General features: G+C 40.9%; 1 protein-coding gene across 45 annotated transcripts in view; it reads right to left on the bottom strand.

Moving 5' to 3' along the window:
- Window positions 1-1,238: 1,238 nt before the first annotated feature.
- The window catches only part of rims2a (regulating synaptic membrane exocytosis 2a), a 725,652-nt gene continuing 706,620 nt past the window's right edge, over window positions 1,239-20,270 (bottom strand). For 44 of the 45 annotated variants that reach the window (XM_034173773.1, XM_034173780.1, XM_034173800.1 and 41 more), the window contains 5 exons: window positions 11,174-11,315; window positions 8,434-8,546; window positions 5,565-5,666; window positions 5,334-5,473; window positions 1,239-3,712 (listed from right to left, as the gene is read on the bottom strand). In XM_034173773.1, the coding sequence (XP_034029664.1) occupies window positions 3,509-3,712; window positions 5,334-5,473; window positions 5,565-5,666; window positions 8,434-8,546; window positions 11,174-11,315 (701 nt within the window). In that variant the 3' untranslated portion in view covers window positions 1,239-3,508. Of the gene's footprint in view, window positions 3,713-5,333; window positions 5,474-5,564; window positions 5,667-8,433; window positions 8,547-11,173; window positions 11,316-14,949; window positions 15,132-20,270 lie in introns of those variants that run through there. The other variant, XM_034173794.1, reaches the window with a different exon arrangement.

Below are 20,270 nucleotides of genomic sequence, written 5' to 3'. Positions count from 1 at the left end.
CACGCCACAACTTGCCAACTCCAGTCTTGGGGAACTTGACAGTAGACAGTCTGCAATCTGTTGTCGTGCCAACAGTGTGACTGGCCACACATTTTCTAAGTGCCATGTTAGCGGTATTAGATGTTTGTGTGTGTCACCTGTAATTTGGCTGACACCTCCCACGAGAGGGTGCGATGGGTTCGTACAGCGCACACTCTGTCTTTCAGCCACTGGTGTGAGCAAATTGTTGTAGCAACTGCTGTATGAGGCGTTTGAGGTAGGGACGATTTCACATGGTTTTGCTCACGATTCCTGCATCATGCGCACTAAGCGCGCATTTCATCCAAACGTCGCACTATGTATGAAGGGGCCCTTAGTTTTTCACAAAAGCATTTCCTTTTAGACATTAATGGCATGAATGTCCGTCCGTACCTCTGAGCTGAGCTCTTACAGCCAGCTGCACATCAGCGTTAATGTAATTCATAAAGAACGCAGGACATCTCATTTTGGGAGGAAAAACACATTTTAGTCGATTGTCCTTTATTGTTTGTATTACAACATTTGGAAAGAGGTGTCATTTGATTTAAAACAGCGATACACTTTGAAGTTATTAATTCCGGCAGAGACTTTACTTTACTCTACATTACTCGGCATAGAGCGGCATATTTGGAGCTGTACAAACGGAGGACGATTCTTGTTTTTTTGCCTGCAACACGAGTCCCTTTAATTTGCAGAAAAGTGACTCACGATTGACATTTTTAAATGGCTTGAGAGGGGTTAAGAAGCAGACTTGCCGCCTCTGAAAAGCAGCAAAGCAATGAACCAACAAAGCAGTGGGTCGGAGCACTGCTTAATTGGTTCATTGCTTCAAGAACAGTCGCTGCAGTAGCGGTTGATTACGGACTCGCTGCAGAGACTGCAATCAACGTAGAGACATGATAATTTTTCCCGACAAACACCCTCAAAAACAACGGCCTCTCTGAAGGACCGAAAAGGGAATCGTTAAGCAAAAAGGCTATTGATGTCGATGGATCAAATCATTCCATTTCCGGCTTCGTCTACCATCTGTTTGTGGCTTTTTATACGGCTTTGTATGACAATGTTGTCCGGTTTGTGGCTTATTCTCCACTGTGGAGATTTTTTTGTGCCATTTCCAGTTTGTACTGTCGTCTACCAGAAGAGCGAGCTTCGTGCCGCTGTGCAGCGCTTCGCTCATATTATTTGTCTTGTAATTTTTTAGTCACCACTCAACACCTGACATCAGTGTAATATCAATGTTTTTTTTTATTTTTAATTTGAAAAATAACTTACATAAATCTCTGTACTCAACCATACTTCGCCAAGACATAGCCTTGGCATTAACACATTGCACCAAAAAAAGAGAAACTTAAAAGGCATTCAGAAGGATAAATAACATATGTCTTTGTCATCATGAGGCATTTTTCCAGTTCCAAAATACTCTATCAATCTACTCATGGTAGCTCATTTATTCAAATTCTGACATCTAAAGATATGTACAATGAAAATATACACTGTAGCTCATTACAGTGACTTTTTTGTTTGTTTGTTTTTTTACGTTAAATTGCATTGTGGAAAAGGAACAATGCCTCAAATCATTTTCATTCAGACATATTGTAACTAGAAGCTTTATACTTCCCAGACATGAGAAGCATTTTAGAATTACTAAAAATAGAAAATAAAAAATAAACTGGTCTTGGCTTTAAATAAAACTAACAAAAATATAGTAAATTAATTTCATTTTCATCTAAACAAGAAAAAAAGACATTTTCTGTGGCATTATCCCTTATTTGAACTTGTGATTAGCTCATCGTCACAAACGGCGCCTGTAGAGTTGAACTAAGGCAACGTTGCATCTCTTGCATGTTTGCTGCCTCTTGATAAACCTTTTGAATATTTTTGCATGTTCGTCAACAATACTGAAATAAAATATGCTTGCAATCACAACTGTGTCATCAACCTCAATGAAATATAAAATATTTTCTTTTTTTTAAATCCCCCTCAAAAACCTGAAATAAAATATGACATTAGGGTGGAATGTTTTGTTAAAACGTCAAGAAAATGGTCGTGGAAGACCATCTCATTCATTTGAGCTCAATTTAAGGTGAGTGAGAAAAGTTGAAATGAAGTCAACATGCACTGTACAAGAAACTGCAAAAATTCCAAATATCATCTTTATCAAAACATGCTGAGTTACTGTAAGGTGTGCCCAAGCCATGTTGCAGAAAATCCTTTTCAACATGCTTGTTAAACAAATCAAATCCAAAATAAAATACGTACAGAACTGTAAAATAACCAACAGTCCGAAAATCTGGACGATATCAGGGGACCGGACAGTGAAAAGTACCCTGGGACCAAGAAGAAAAAGAGAAACGTACAATTTGCACATAATGTTTATCTTCATAAGGCGTCAGCCTTTTACAATGAAATAAATAATTTACATTTATTTTAATTACCACTTTTTGCCACAAACATTTTCTTTTTAAATAACTGCAAAATTTCCTTTAAGTTTCCGTTATCTGCACGTCTGCAAATCACAGACTCATGACTGGTCTAAAGAATGATAATCTTTTTTTTTTGTCATCACAATGTTGCATTCACTCCCCTTGAAAACCATGCAGTAGTGAAATTTATCTTTAAAAATAATACGTATAAATTGTTGAAAATGGCTGATCTGTTTTTTCTTCTTTCTCTCTTTTTTTTTGCAAGTTACAGCCTCAAGAAAATAACTTTCTTTTTTATTCTTCTAAATTTGTGTCCATGCATATGAACTAAAAGGAAAAATAGTTTTCTCATTTAAATTTCACACAATATATCAACAGAGAAAGAATGATGGGAGATTGTACATTTCTTTATATTTTGACAGGGTTCTGAGTGTTACTTCAGAATAATCTCGGATTTAAGTCCTTGTGGTTTGATTCGTTTGGTGAGAGATTTCTTGTGGGTTTTGGGGGCCACACATCACCTAAAGTGATGGTCTTAAAACCTCAATCCAGGTAGGTGTGTTGGCGTGGCGTGATCAAGCATCTGGTTAGAAACACTGTCACCCACTTCAGATACAAGTACACTGACATTTAAAGAAAAAAAGCAAAATAATTGGAAAATAATCAAACATTTATTTATTTATTTATTCATTCAAAAGGGCTGCTGTAGAACTCTTGAGCAGTTCCCAGTACTGACCCCATGGCTTCGGATTGGATGAAAACCTGGAACTGACGGATTCCTCGTGCTAAAGAGTTCATTCCAGTTTCCTCCAACAACAACACCGCCTGGCTCTCCTGGTCGCCAGGTGGTTGCAACACGCTTCACAACGCGTGCAAAATGTGTGCGATGTTTTTGCTCAAAACGCAGGATCACGCTAGTACCCCTCCCCCGAGGAACAGGCTCAGAAGACACAACATCAAGCATGCAGTGTAACTGGAGGGGCGGGGTTTGGAGGGGTGGGGGCGGGGGTGTGTGACCTGTAATCGCAACACCGGCTGCTACAACAACGCGTTCAGTCCACATGCTGCTATGATCGAGAGAAACTGTCTAGTGAGGATTGGGAAGCTCTTCTTGTCAGTGGGGCCAGAGTAGGGTCCACCAACGAGGAAGGAGGAAAGAGCTTGAACCAGCCAATCACCATATTGGACAGGTCCAGCTCATCTAACAGTATCTGAACTGCTCCCATGAATGATTTATGGTCCATACGTCCGTAGTCACCCCATACGATAACCTGCAACAAACAAGTGAGAAACAATAAACACTAAATTAACAAGCATAATTATCATTCCTGTTACATTTACATCTGCATTTGGGCTGCAAAATTCAAAAAGAGGTGGGGGCCTTAGTCGCCACCAGACATAGGCTTTGGAGGCTTTGGGAATGCAACAAACTGCCAAGCTAATTTCAAGCTATATGTACCTTCAAAACCACAAATATGTTGAGAAAGACAGAGAGAATGAAGATGTGTCTGCTGTGGGTGCACTCTAAAAAATGAACCACTGTCTCAATGAGACAGTGATGGAACAATTTGCATAGATTTTTTGTTTTTTGTTATTTCAACGTAATTAAAGTTTTTTCAAATTAACGAGAGAAGTCTTGTGACATTAACTCAGTTGAAAGTTGAAATAACTAAAAAAAATCTGCAAATTGTTTCATCAGTTTTTCTCGTTAGACAGTGGTTACTGTTTTAGAGTGTTCATGCATACACAATCCTTTCCACAGGGTTGTGTGGAGGTATTCAATTTATTTATACAACACCAAATCACAGCATAAGACACCTCAAGGTGCTTCACAAGGGTAAGGCTAACCTTACCCACCCCCTCAGCAAGCACAATGGCAACAGTGGCAAGGAAAAACTTTCTCAGGTTTTTTTTTATTGTAAGGAAGAAACCTCAAGCAGACCAGACTCAGAGGGGTGACCATCTGCTTTGCCCATTGTACAACTGAAAAAAAAAAACAACAACAAAAAAAAATCAAATAAACAAAGCTCAACAAAACTGGTCAAACATGCAAAGACCATGATAGTTGAGTATTAGAACATCATCAAAGTTTTGACTTTTCTGATCTGTGCAGAAACTGTCTATCTGTCTCTCTCACTGACAGACCGGGTCGGTCTGCTTGGGTGGTTGCCATCCATTACTCAAGGCATTTCCATGGCGTTGTGGATGTGCGGTACCAGCGCCTGCTCCCAGATTTGACTTGACTTGTCTCTCTCACTGAAACCACACCTGCTCCTAATTCAACATCCATCCATCATCCACTAACCGTCCAGCAGGTGGCAGACATGTCGAAGGGATATTACACAGGAAAAATAAAGTTGCTTATTGTTTGATTTTTTTTTGTCGTTATTTATATACCCTTTTTTGATGCTTTTCTAAAGCCTTAGACTTTCCATGTAAATCCCTGTGAACTGTGTATTCATTTGGATTTCAACTAGGAGGTGATATACATTTGCTCAAGTAGTAAACCATGCTGGGATGTGGATTTGTGTTGACAAATAATCACAAACAGTCCTACTGTTTCTAACCTCTGAATTATTGCAAACATTGTCCAAAATTGTAGCTGCTGTGATATTAGAAATTTTATAAACTACTGTTAAAAAAGTCCATACAATCTACAGTCAAATAGCAAATTAAGCTCATATAAAACCAAAAATTAATCTAACTACTTATAACTGCTTAGACTTTAACTGGGTAGCAACCACTCACAGCAAGTTAAACCCCCTTCTAAGCCTGTACATCCCATCAATGGGAAATTAAACTTTTTATTCGTGAGATACTGACAAGTCAAAATGAGGCGGATGGTGGGGGTTAACCTAGCAAAGTGTGAGTTCAAATGCATGTTCTTTATACCTGTAAAACTTTTCCTCCTGGACTCTCCTCAAACGGCAGTTGCTGCTGGTAAAGAGGATCCAAGGTTTTTCTTGCTACTTTTGTTTTCTTTTTGGCTATGCAGGCTCCGTTTTCCAAAAGGTAGACCTTCACGTATGGTGCTGTGAGAGAAATCGGAACCATGTGTCAGATAAATGCTTATTTTTTAAAAGTCACATGAGCTCATTTTGAACAAACCATCATGTAAGTTACCTGGCAGTGCCTTCGAACCTGGTTTTCCCACAAGGCCACGAGCTCGAATGACCTCTACCTCCAGCGCTCCTTTCTTCTCCACCATGCCGATCTGGATGTCACCTGAAGAACAGAAAGACATGATGAACCACACACCTTTTTTATACGGGATTAAAAACAATCCTGCTATGATGAAAGAATTATAACCATTATGTTTCCCCAATGCCAATGAGAGAAATGTTGTTTTAGTCAAATTCTGAAGCTTACTGTGCTGCTACAGGGGCGGATCTAGATTCAAGGGGGTGGGGTGGGGTGGCATGACTTTGTTGGGTTGGGGGGTGAGAACTATAGTTTTTATTGCTGCATTCTAATGCAATCTGGGAAGCTAAATACAGACTGTAGTCATAGTTTTTAATGCACAGTCTTTATTTTCAACACTGGAAATCTTCACAGTCAGCCTCTGTTCATACAAGACCTTTCCCATATTTTATCAAACCTTGACTTGGCCTAAAATATAATTTTATCTCCAAGAGAAACAAGCTCACTCACTCACTCTTCTTCAACCGCTCACTCCAGTTAAGGGTCGCAGGGAAAAACAAACCAATTTCCATAAAACATTGTGACATTTTCAGCTCCACCCCTCTCAGGGATGATGTGATAACGGTTTGTTGTAGTTTGCAGGGATGTTTCAATGTTCAGGACACATTGTGACATGTTCCACAGTTTGCCACTGTAGCACTTTGTTCAAACTCCACTCCTGTAGGGGGAAGGCTTCTTCGCAACTGGCCTGAAATCTGAGTTTCTTGTGAGCAGGAATGATTTACCGCATCAAAAACTAAGCTGACCAATCACAGCCCAGCCAGAAGAGCTGAATTACAGGAATTAATGAGTGGCTGATGTGCCACGATAGTTTCCAGTGAGGGAGAAAGAAAAAATGTGGGCTTCATATGGACTTTTCCTGCTGTATACTGAACTATATAAAATATTATAAAGTTATAGAAATAATAGAAAGTTATTAGGGGTGGGCAAACATAAAAAAATCTTAATCGCTTTAACTCAGTGACTTTCTGTGATTAATCATGATTAATCGCATGGTATATGTGAAACCCAAAAATTAATTCAAAAGCCGCTTAAAAGCACAGTTTTATTTGAAAATGTAAATGAACATTGCATAAATTTGAAAATGTAAATTTCAACTGAAACACACTAATGAAATCAAATATAAAACCACTGGCAGGTCATTTGTTATCCTGTTTCATATCAAAATAACAATATACATGTCCATGACTAAATGTACTAAAACAAATATGTCACAATTGTACACATACCACAATTTGATATGTGTACAATTGTGATGTATTTGTTTTAGTATATTTAGATTTTGTTGTGATTTGGCACTTTATAAGCCGATTAAACTGAATCTTAAAGTAAATAAATATGAATTTGGTCACTGGATCCTTAAACTTTGTACATAATGAACTCTACATGGTGAATCCTTGATCTCTGGACATAAATAGGAATAAACAAAATCTGTAGTTATTATTGGCATGAAAATGTTTCCATATATCTGAGCTGAGCTCACAGCTGCTGTGCTTCACTTCAGGATGTAATTTGAAAATAAAATACAGCACGTTTCATTTTGGGAGGAAAAAAAAAGTTTTAGTCGATTGTAGTTTCGTGTCTGTATTACATTTGGAAAGAGGTGTCATTTTATTTAAAGCGGCGATTCATTTTGAAGTTATTAATTCCGACCCGACTCTGTCTCAGCCGCGCAGCGTTTCGAGCTGTGTGAACACGGAACGGAGGACGATTCTCGTTTCTTGACAGCAACAAGACAAGAGTCCCAGTTAGTGACTTTAATCCACACAAAAGTGACTGACGATATTTTAATGGCTTTGCGAGCGGTTAAGAAGCGGCTTGCCGTTTCTGAAGAGCAGTGAATCAAAGAACCAACGAGCTACTGGATCGATGCTTCGATCTAGTAGCTCAATGGTTACAAAGTGGAGACGCGCTGCAGAAATAGTTTATTACATACCAAACCCTGAATATCCAACTTTATTTGTACGTCCGTATGACTCTGAAACTCGGAAAAATCCATATAATTTACGGACTATAGGTTAACATGAAAACCACTGAAAAGCTGTGTTCACCGCGGGGACACGTTCGGCTATTCGAGATTATTCAAGATTTTTTTTTTTTTTTTTTTTTACCGATGACGAACGATGCGTAAAAAAAAAAGAATTTGACCGATGATCAGTCCAAACCGGTCTGGATCCGGGCCTGATCCTGTAGAACTTTGTACCGAAAATGTCCATTCAAAAGTTCGGCGTCTTTCTGCATTTTGTTTTGTTGTGCATTGCATAGCCCGTAGTTTTCTCGATCCTCGTGTCATTTTCTGTGTGAACTCAGCTATCAGCAGGAAGCAGCAGCATAAGCTCGCCCCCGACTGACGCTTTCAAAATAAAAGGCAACGAGCAACAGTCATAAAAGGCTAAAAAAAACAAAACAAAAAAAAAACGCAGCGTTAAGGGGAGGAATAAAATTGGCGGCGATAATGACCTCAATAATTAACGCAACGTTAGCGCGTTAACGTTGCCCAGCCCTAAAAATAATATAACTATATAAAGCAATTTCTTAAATTTAAAGTCACATGGTGAATATTTTTGATGCCATCATCAATTTTGAAAAAGCCACAAAGGGGAGTTTTGGGGATTTTCACTTTCTACTTATTGGAAGATCAATGTAAACTAACGCGGGTCTCAGTGAACATCACACACGTTCATAGAAGAAATATTTCCTCAAAGAAGCCAGGACTCATTTCATTATGTAAAACTAATTAAGAAAATTCCCATATTTAATTCTTATTTATAATTATATTTATAATTCTTACCCATAGGTGGAGTTGCCAATGTCTGCCGTCCAACCAACTGGGCGGGGCCGAGGCCATCCAGGAAGTCGCTAAACTGGGCGTCAGATGAAAGCCTCACCCCGGGGAATATGAGACTGGGGAGAAAAAAAAGAAGCAGGGTTACCATGGAGATCAAGCTTGGATGACAGTGACTATGTGTACATGCAGCCAATAACCCTTTCATAACCCTTTCATAACCAGAATATTAGCAATAACATGGTTGCGCACGGCCATGTAAACACCTGCAAAAACCCGAATATGCTCATATTCTGGTTTTTAAAAACCCGAATATGACCCCTGGGTTACTCCTTTTCTAACCTGAATATCAAGTCATATAAACGTACATTGGGATATCCCCATAGAAAGGAACATTATTTTGTGTTCTGCGCATGTCCTATCCGCAAGGAATCTTGGTCTTTTGAGTACGGCAACTACTTGTATGCGGCGCGCGCAAACCACCGGACACCACAGAAGCAGATGTAAACAGCGCATTGTGTTCTGCGTCCTTATCAGGCAGGCTGGTCGCGGCACTGGTCGGCATATCACCGCGATTGCTCTGCCTCCGATGCGCTTACCATGTCTGCGGGCTCGGTAAATGCCGCAGCGGGCCACTCACACCGCCCCCTCTCTGCTGTGCGGAGCTGTGCCAAATCTGGCAACAGGTCCAGAGACTACGCTCTCTGTTTTGATGCAGAGGAGAGAAAAATGAGAAAAATGTTAATGCCTGTTTGAGAAAGGTGTGTCGTGAGGGGTTTTTCACCAAGCAGAATTTCACCAAGCAGAATTACACGAAGCAGGATTACACGAACGCCAGACCAGATCAAGCACTGGTGGAAGATGTGTGCTGCTGTTTAGATGGGGATATTCCAAATGATACCATTGACCATGTACAGTAGTGTTCAGAATAATAGTCGTGCTATGTGACTAAAAAAATTAATCCAGGTTATGAGTACATTTCGTATTGTTACATGGGAAACAAGGTGCCAGTAGATTCAGTAGATTCTCACAAATCCAACAAGATTAAGCATTCATGATATGCACACTCTTAAGGCTATGGAAATTGGGCTATTAGTAAAAAAAAAGTAGAAAAGGGGATGTTCACAATAATAGTAGTATCTGCTGTTGACGCTACAAACTCAAAACTAATATGTTCAAACTGCTTTTACAAGGTCTGTCCAAAAAGTAACGGACCTTTTTATTTTTTTCAAAAACTATATGGATTTGAATCACGTGTGATTGCATCAGCCAAGCTTGAACCTTCGTGCGCATGCGTGAGTTTTTCCACGCCTGTCGGTTGCGTCATTCGCCTGTGGGCAGGCTTTGAGTGAGCACTGGTCCACCCCTCCCGTCGGATTTCTTTTGTCTGAGAACTTGCTGAGAGACTGCCGCTTTGCTCCATGAAATTTTTTTCAGAAACTGTTAGAGACAGGCAGTTGGAAACCATTCGAAAGATTCAGTTGGATATCAGTGAAGATTCTGTCGGCGTCACGCGGATTATGACTGTTAAAACCTTTTTAAAGACGGCCCACAGCGGCAGAGTGCGCGTGGCGCGTCGAGCGGCCATTCGACAGGCTGGATCGACCAGATCATTTCTAAACTGAATGCTGTGTTGATCCAGGACATCATGTGACTACCACAGCAATGGCAACAGAGCTGGACATAGCACTTTTGCGACACATTCCACTGTTACAGGAGATTTTGTAATGAAAGACGTGCGGAGGATTTTGCGCGTCGGCACGAAGCAGCTCAGGACGCGCAGCAAAAAAAAAAACAAAAAAAAAAACACCTACGTGTTGGAAACCATTCAGAAGATTCAGACGGCTTTCGATGGCTTTCAGTCGAGTGAGTATCCGAGAAATTGTGTAACAGCTGGACATGCCCCAATACGAAATCACACGCGAAATCCTCCGCACGTCTTTGTAACCTCTTCTGCACATGTCTTTTATTTAACAGAGGGACTTTGCGGGGGATTCTTGCAAATAAATTAGCTTCACACAGGCGTCTTCTAACTGTCACAGCACTTACAGGTAACTCCAGACTGTCTTTGATCATCCTGATCAATGGGTGAGCTTTTGCCATTCTGGTTATTCTTCTATCCATTTTGATGGTTGTTTTCCATTTTCTTCCATGCGTCTCTGTTTTTTTTTGTCCATTTTAAAGCATCAGAGATCATTGGAGATGAACAGCCTATCATTTTTTGCACCTGTGTATAAGTTTCCCCCTCTCCAATCAACTTTTTAATCAGGCTACGCTGTTCTTCTAAACAATGTCTTGAACGTCCCATTTTCCTCAGGCTTTCAAAGAGAAAAGCATGTTCAACAGGTGCTGGCTTCATCCTTAAATAGGGGACACCTGATTCACCTGACCGAATGCCACACTACTATTATTGTGAACACCCCCTTTTCTACTTTTTTTTTTTACTAATAGCCCAATTTCATAGCCTTAAGAGTGTGCATATCATGAATGCTTGGTCTTGTTGGATTTGTGAGAATCTATTGAATCTACTGGTACCTTGATTCCCATGTAACAATAAGAAATATACTCAAAACCTGGATTAATCTTTTTAGTCACATAGCACTACTATTATTCTGAACACTACTGTATACAGGAGTAAAGCTGTCTGCTTAAGCATGTAAACGTAGTCACTGATTAAACAGCTGAGCGAGCAGCTGTGAAGCTCACGAGGATTACGCCAAAAGAAGTGTGGTGAAAGTTTCCTTACTTTCCCTCGGAGCTGTAGCTGTTCATGCTGCCATCTGTAGACTCTCGGCTAGCCTGCCGGGTCATCCTGCTCCTCATCTCCACCGCCAGGCCCGTCTCCGTGCTCCTCTGGATTGTGCTGCGCAGCTTCTTACCTCCAGCTTCTGTGTGAACACAGCCAGAGATACAGTCAGTGTGGGACTTGTTTTACCATTAGTGACCTCAACGGCACATAAGAACACAGTCAGAAACAATGCTGCCAGTGAACATTCATTCACACACCGCAACAGAATCATTGCATTATGGTTCTGTATCTGCAGAAAAGAACAAAATGCTGTGGGGGTCTCCTAGGAGCCAGAGTGAGTCCACACTCAACGTACAAGCATCCAGCATCTACAGAAACAGTTGCATGAAAGCATGCAAACAGGTCATTGAAGGGAGAAGCCACCAAACCTGCCTGAGGTGAAGCAATGAGGTGAGATTTTGCATTTTTTCCATGAGTGTTTACTTTTAATGCTTGTTTTCATTTGACTCTGATGCACTAACTTACATCCCTGTGTGTCTGCACGCCGTGAAGCTGCTGCTGTAAGACGGATCGCTGCACAAACAGCAAGAAAATCTCTCCACGAACCTTCAGAGCAGGTTTCTGTTGGTTTCGCTTTCTGTTGCCTCACAATACCAACACACCAGCACCGCGCCTGAGCACACCGTAAATTTAACACCGACACCCCCATGGGCTCATGGATGGTGGCCACCCTGTGCACCACTTTGTGCACAACAGGGCCCCATGAACTGCACCTTTCCCTGATCAGGCCTGGCATTTCTCAATGTCTCATAAAACCTAGCTCAGCAATTAAATGGCTTATCATCTGAAAAATGGTTAAAAATTTATTGTGTCTGCCTTTTCATTTGGATCCAATCCTAAATGAACTGAGTCAAAGTGGTTTCATTCAATTTGAGCAAAACAGCGAATGGGGGGGAACAGATGGGGGGTGAAAATGGGAAGGTAAAAATAGTGCAGTCTCAGCCTTTTTATTAAACTGTGCACACACACACACACACACACACACACACACACACACACACACACACACACACACACACACACACACACACACACACACCTGTTGACAAAACTCTTGCATTCGGGGCAGGATGTACAGTAGGTTCATTTATCATTGATGCATTTTATCCAAAGCAACTTATAAAGGAGGATAAATTTCAGCATTAGAGACACAATTACTAACTTGACATATTTTGCATTCTATTAATTAGTTTAACGCAGCAAAAGATTTTTTGAAACACTGTGTGGCCACAGAAGACTTCAAATGGAGATGCAGAGCACACGATATTTCCCAGAGGTTAGATCACTGCTGTAAAATTACACAAGTATGTAATAACTCTGTTATCATTAGTTCACCGTGCGCAGCCTCAGCCACGTGCACATTGACGACAAACAGTAAAACCATCCATTCATCAACCTCGTGCCCTTTTCACATCACATATGAATCACGTCTAGACTAAAACATTCCAAATTCACCACCATCATTTTTTACTCGGACGAGGAGGAGCTGTGAGCCTGTGTTCCAGCTCACAGGAGCGTTTCTTTTTAAAAAAATCAGCATGTCCTCATAGTTTTTAGACAATATTAAGGCTGTAATATTTTCATATTTGATTAATCTGTTAATTATTTTCTCTGTTGATTAGTTGTCAATGCAAAGAAAGATACTGTCAGAAAACAAACTAATGTTGTTGTTGTCCATTCGGCTGCTCCTGTTTTTGTTTGGGGTCGCCACAGTGGACGCAGCCAGATCCGCATTAGTATTTGGCACAGGTTTTACACCAGATGCCCTTCCTGATGCAACTCCAGCGTAACCTGGAGAAACACACACAGCCGCTGGTGTTCTGAAGAGGTCTCCCGTCCAAGTACTAACCAGGTCCTGCACTGCTTAGCTTCTGAGATCTGACGGGACCAGACTGACACAGAGCAGATCGACTAATAATGAAGCCAAAAACATTTTCACATTTTTGAAACTGCAATCAAAGAATGGGGACTATTTTTTTCTTTTTCAAAAAGTGATTCAAACTGACCCGTGACCCCATCCTGGATAAGCGGTTGAAGATGAGTGAGTGAGATTGGAGATTAACTGTTGCAGCTCTACTCTATATACAGTTATAGTATAAAAATACGAGTTAGTGTTGAATGTTTCGTAACTCGAGATGGCACAACACCACTGCTTCATGTCCGATATGATACAAATACGAGAAGCTTCGGCCAGTAAAATCCAATGCCATTCTCCATGTCTTAAAGCAACAAATCTGTTCATAGTTACTTTTCAAACTAAGCCATAGAACAAAACATCAACTCAGTGAAACAAATATTCTACCCGCCAAAGGCAAATGACCGCAGCCCACAACAGAACTCAGACGGTAAAAGGAAGACTTGGATCGGATTTTTCATATTCACTTTTGAATTTCTGGTGTCTGGTCCCGTAATATTGTCTAATATCAGACAGATACTGATTTGAAATATCTGATCAGCGCCCCTCTATTTTTATCTCCTGGAACAGCAGAAATTAACAAGTACTTTAGTTAACTGCAAACAGTAAGTCCACCATGTCTGTGGAAAAATTGGTCAGTCAGGTTTTTTTTTTAATTGAAGCAATAAAAAGAGGACGTCCCTGTTGGAGGGAATAACTAGTTGTTTCGGCAACAATCTCAAGTTTTCCTGCAAAACCCATTTTACTGACATTAAAACACAAAGGTAAAAAGTTTGTTCTACATACAGACAAACAGCTGAGGCGACACAAACACAACCACAGTCAACAGCATCACAGTACAAAGTTACACACCTTAGAGTGCCATGAACACACTGAAAAAAAGTGAGCCGTTTAATTAAAACTACTACAACTACATTTATCAGTACATTTATAAAATGGTTGAAACCAGACATTGTAAATGCACTCTGATAAAAAAAACTGATGAATGTAGGTGTAAAAACGGAGGAATTTTGAGTAGTTCAAATTTCACTTTTTTCAGTCACATTTGGATCAAACTGCATTTGAGGATCATGTGACTCACACATGTTCAAATTTTGATCAAGCAAAAGATGTGAGTTAACAACAAAAATGACCATCCACTTGGACTGTGGCTCTTCTCAAAATACACACTTTAATAATGAGGCCAAAGCCACTTTAAGGTGTTGTGCACAGCAAATGACTGCAAAAACATAATGACATTTAAAAAACACCATGAAATGCAAATGTTTGCAAAAGGCACAAAATGGGTACAATTCTCAGATTATAGGAGGTTTGAATAACTTCTGCATATGGATTTAATTTGATTTAGTTAAAATGGGAATATGAAGAAGAAGGAAAGAGAAGAAAGTGTTAAATAGAAGACTGAGTGTGAAGTTTTTGCTGCAAAAAACAAGCCAAAAAAAAAAAAAAAAAAAAAACACACCAAAAAAAGAAAAGAAAAAGGTGCACATCAAAGATAAGCACAAATAGCTTCTACTATAAATAAGCTTTCTCACAGGTTGCAGTAAAATTGTTATTTGTTGAGCAGGACTTTGTTTCCTGATGAGCTTGACAGCAGCGATCAGCATCAACCAGCAGAGGAGAAGCTGCGCGTCACAGCAGCCTATCGTCCTGGAACGTTAACCGACACCTCAACATGCAAAACTGAGCGCCAACATCTGAACTCAAGCAGCCGCATCTCTAAACGGCTCTTAATCCATCCTGAATGCCACAGACGGTCTCCATTGCTCCTTCCACACACACACCGCCATCATCTTACCTCCGTCCTCCTCGTCGAAGGAGTTCATGCAGGGGAAGTAGACGGCCAGAGCTTCGAACGATGCCGACAGGCTTATCTTGCTCTGGGAGTGTTGGATCCGCATCCCTGCAGGCGGAGCGGAGGCCTCGTGCCCCTGCCTGCCCATGGTCACCACCTTCCGCTGATGAGGCTGATGAGGATGCCCTGGATGTCAGCTCCTGCCTTCTGGATGTGAGTGAGGGTTAAAGTGAAATCTGAATCCTGGATGACCGTCGTGCTGTGTCGTCTCCTGGTTGCTGATCGTTGCTTCAGCGGCAGAGTCGGTGCTCTTATGTGTCTGACGTTTCTGCTGCACCTCTTTCTGGTCGAGGGGGAGGGGAACAAGCTGCATCTCACTCCACCAATCACAGAAAGCCCAGCTGCTCAGGCGCACCTCAGCCGGCTCTGCGGGTGAAGGAGCTCTACCCAGAGATACGGAGCCGTTCTTTTCCCTTCTGTCTGCCCTTTTGCTTCTTTGTGCTGTTGGTCACGGTTCCTCAGTCCTCGTCCGGCGGTTCCATCGTTAGCTTTGCTGATGGCATGGCTCCTCTGTCAGACGACTGCAGCCTCGTGCAGGTCACTCAAACTTCACGTGCCAAGCTCAGCTCCTTTATTCCTTCTCACAGCCATGTTCTGTTCAGATGAATTCAATTTGCTTCCACCTATAGTGGAAAAACATTTTGCATCTCTTCTGTTGTTTGGAGCAGGTAGCTGAGTGGAGAAGGACCTGGCCTGCTGATATGTAGACCTGGGTTCAAGTCCCACTCGGGTTGCATGTTTGTCCCTTTGGACGAGACACTCAATCTGAATTGTCTCAGTCCACCCAGCTGGCAGCATTTACCGGCCTCGGCTTTGGAAGTAACCTGTGCCAGACTGGCGTCCCGGGAGACGCAGGCTCTCATCTACTTGGTAATATGGATTCTGGAGAAAAACACGAGCGGCAACAGGGCCTATATAGGACTGACTCCTCTTTTTCCATTGCATGTGGTGCACCATGAAATTGTTATAAGAAGAGATGTGCTGTGCACCACGGAGGTATCGAACATTTTGACCTTTGCACAAGCAGCAAATGAGCAGAGAGTTGGGCGGTGACTGATGGAGACGCTAACGCTAAAAACATGTTACATTTATGCAACAGCAAGTTAGTTTTATGGAGAAACCAAAATAAAAACACAATCCTGCATGAGGAAATATCAGATTAAAAATGCAGCTTTCTGTTTTTTGTTCTTAACAAAAACAGGCTGAAGTCCATAACATAGAACTTCAGCTAATATCAGCAACGTTTGGTATCAGCTGTAAAACAGAAGACAGGTTATGTAGCACACCAACAGCTCTGAGAAGGTCAAAATCTGTGCAGACTAAAGCCACATGAAGAGAGCAAGATCACACTAATGTTAACACACCTGAAAAATCTTTACAGTACACACTCTAACACAGTGAAAAGTGATTTATCGGGCCCAATCATCCACCAGGTGCACAGCAATGCACAGAGCGAGTGCCACTGCTCGCTGCCACCCACACCAGCTGGGTTTTCATTTCAGATATGCACAACAACTAAGCGGCATTTTCAGAAGGTCTTCAAAAAACAAAACAATGACAGGTATTCCAATGAGTGAATGTCTGTCATCCAGCAAGGCTCTTGAGACAACAGTAGCTCCAAAAGTCATGGTGATGGATTGATAAGTCCCGCAACCCGTTATACAAATTTCTGATCAATACCTACAGCAGTTCTTCAGTTGTCACCTGGAAATGATGGATGATGGAAGATGGACATCACGCGTGTCGACAATACCCCACCAGCCCACTGGGGCTGAAGGTTAAAAATTAAATAAAAGTGAAATTTAGACTTAGGCTGTTAGTGATCATCTACCGGTGACCAGTTTCAAAGTAGAACCCCAATTACAATGAAGTTGGGACGTTGTGTAAAATGTAAATAAAAACAGAATACAATGATTTGCAAATCCTCTTCAACCTATATTCAATTGAATACACCACAAAGACAAGATATTTAATGTTCAAACTGATAAACTTTATTGTTTTGTACAAATATTTGCTCATTTTGAAACGGATGCCTGCAACATGTTTCAAAAAAGTTGAGACAGTGGTATGTTTACCACTGTGTTACATCACCTTTCCTTCTAACAACACTCAATAAGCGTTTGGGAACTGAGGACACTAATTGTTGAAGCTTTGCAGGTGGAATTCTTTCCCATTCTTGCTTGATCTATGACTTCAACAGTCCGGGGTCTCTGTTGTCGTATTTTACGCTTCATGCTGCGCCACACATTTTTCATTGGGCGGCAGGTCTGGACTGCAGGCAGGCCAGTCTAGTACCTGCACTCTTTTACTATGAAGCCACGCTGTTGTAACACGTGCAGAATGTGGCTTGACATTGTCAGGCTGAAATAAGCAGGGACGTCCCTGAAAAAGACGTTGCTTGGATGGCAGCATGTGTTGCTCCAAAACCTGGATGTACCTTTCAGCATTGATGGTGCCATCACAGATGTGTAAGTTGTCCATGTCATGGGCACTAACACACCCCCATACCATCACAGATGCTGGTTTTTGAACTTTGCGCTGGTAACAATCTGGATGGTCTTTTTCCTATTTTGTCCAGAGGACACGACGTTCATGATTTCCAAAAACAATTTGAAAATGTGGACTCATCAACCACAGCACACTTTTCCACTTTGCGTCTGGTCCATTTCAAATGAGCTCGGGCCCAGAGAAGGCGGCGGCATTTCTGGATGTTGTTGATGTATGGCTTTCACTTTGCATGGTTGCGTTTTAACTTGCAGAGATTTAACTTGCATTTGTAAATGTAGCGACGAACTGTGTTAAACTGACAATGGCTTTCTGAAGTGTTCCTGCGCCCACGTGGTAAGATCCTTTACACCACGTGTCAACCTCAAGGCCAGATGTGGCCCGCCACATCATTTTATCTGGCCCGCAAGTGCTTAATTGGTCGTAAAAAAACAGGTTGTCTTAAAATAGGTCTATGTTGCTTTAAATCGTGTTTTGACCATAAACTACATTTCCCACAATAATATACGATTTTTTGAGCTTATGGAAGATATTGCTGTTTTCATGCAGAGTAAAAACCCGTGTCTCAACTGGCTGATCCAAACTGGCTGTGTGATTTTGCTATGTTATGTGACATAACTGACCATCTTGCCCAACTGAATAAAAGGCTGCAGGGACGCAAACAAATGATCATGCAGATGTCAGACATGATCACATGTTTCCAACGTAAACTTGACCTATGGAAGTGCCAAGTGGCACAGGGCAATCTTGCCCACTTTTCTGTTTGTCAAAACATTTCAGCCTCAGTTCCCGGTGTTTTTTCATGTACCAGGTTGGCTACCAAACTGAGCCAGTTAATGAATGAGTTTGATTGGTGCTTCTCTGACATCAGAGCACAGCACTCGAGCTTTGCCATCTTTTCCAGTCCTTTCACCACCGATGTCAGCGGTGTGACCCATCACCTTCAGATGGAGTTAATCGAGCTTCAAAGCGACAGTGGCCTGAGAGCAAAGTTCCAGGATGCTGAAATCAAGGATTTCTGCCCCCTGGTGTGATGCCACAGCTTCAACTTCATGCTGCCCGTGTTCTGTCTATGTTTGGGAGACATATCTGTGCGAACAGATGTTTTCAATAATGAATTGGAACAATTCAAACAAATGACAACCTCCACGCTATTTTACGGATTGCCAAAGCACAAGAGCTAAAACCAGATATTGACACACTGACCAAAGGAAAACAGTGTCAGACATCTGGCCAGAAAACAGAGAGGTAAGCATTTTTAAAAACTTAATTAAAATATATGGTCATAAAATGTATTTCAATCAAGAATAAAATAGTTAAACTGAGTGCAATTTAATGATTGTGCTTGCATTTTGTTTTGTGTTTGCTGTTTTCAGAACATGATGAATGGATGAGGATGGTGGAGAGGGGATCCACTTGGTGTGTTCAAGGACAGGCAGAATATACTCAACATTTTCAACTCAGTTGTGAATGAGACGACCCTTATTTGTTATTTTCAGTTTATTACATATACTACCTTATGCATAGCAATGTATTTGTGTCAATTTATTTGTGTTTATGCAGACAAATGTTTACTCCTGCAAGGCTGTGTTCACCATTTATTTTTGTAAAATGTTACATCTGTCACACATGTTCTTAGCATGTGGTTGGTTGCATTATTAATTTTTATATTATTCTGACCTTCTCAACTGTTTATTATTGTTATTTAAGTGTTTCTTTATTTACTTGAATAGTTGAGTATAGTGGAGTAATGTGTGGTAATAGTGGAGTAATGTGGGTTTCTTAACCTGACAAATATGGGATTTTAAGGATTATTGTTAACAGAGCAACAAGCAAACACATTTTGCATTTTGCAAATGTATATGTAATATTTGTAACTTCAATAAGTAATAAATACAGAAAGTTATTTAACAATATGTTACGGAGTAGTTACATTTATTATACATTATATTTGGTTACATTTATACAGTTTTACGGTTACATTTGGCCCTTTGAGGGCAACCATTATGCTGATGTGGCCCTCGGTGAAAATGAGTTTGACACCCCTGCTTTACACAATGATGTCGGTTTTTGTTGCAGTGCCGCCTGAGGGATCAAAGGTCACGGGCATTCAATGTTGGTGCCGCTTACGTGTAGAAAGTTCTCCAGATTCTCTGAATCTTCTGATTATATTATGGACTGTAGATGATGGAATCCCTAAATTCCTTGCAATTAAACGTTGAGAAACATTGTTCTTAAACTGTTGGACTATTTTTTCATGCAGTTGTTCACAAAGTGGTGATCCTCGTTCCATTTTTGCTTATGAACAACTGAGCCTTTTGGGGATGCTCCTTTTATATCCAATCATGACACTCACCTGTTTCCAATTAACCTGTTCACCTGTGGAATGTTTCAAACAGGTGTTCTTTGAGCATTCATCAACTTTCCCAGTCTTTTGTTGCCACTGTCCCAGCTTTTTGAAACGTGTTGCAGGCATCTATTTCAAAATGAGCAAATATTTGCACAAAAACAAAGTTTATCAGTTTGAACATTAAATATCTTGTCTTTGTGGTGTATTCAATTGAATATAGGTTGAAGAGGATTTGCAAATCATTGTATTCTGTTTTATTTACATTTCACACAACGTCCCACCTTCGTGGAGACATTCATGTTCACAGTGGCAGGAGCTCCTGCTCCTCTCCTCAGCTGCACAGTGCGTGCACACACACGCACACACACACACTCCAGCTCCAAATTCACCCAGAGGTAGATTTATTTCC

This window comes from Thalassophryne amazonica, chromosome 7 (genome assembly GCF_902500255.1).
Source record: "Thalassophryne amazonica chromosome 7, fThaAma1.1, whole genome shotgun sequence".
Classification (NCBI taxonomy): Eukaryota; Metazoa; Chordata; class Actinopteri; order Batrachoidiformes; family Batrachoididae; genus Thalassophryne; species Thalassophryne amazonica.
This window is presented reverse-complemented; position numbering and strand designations above follow the sequence as displayed.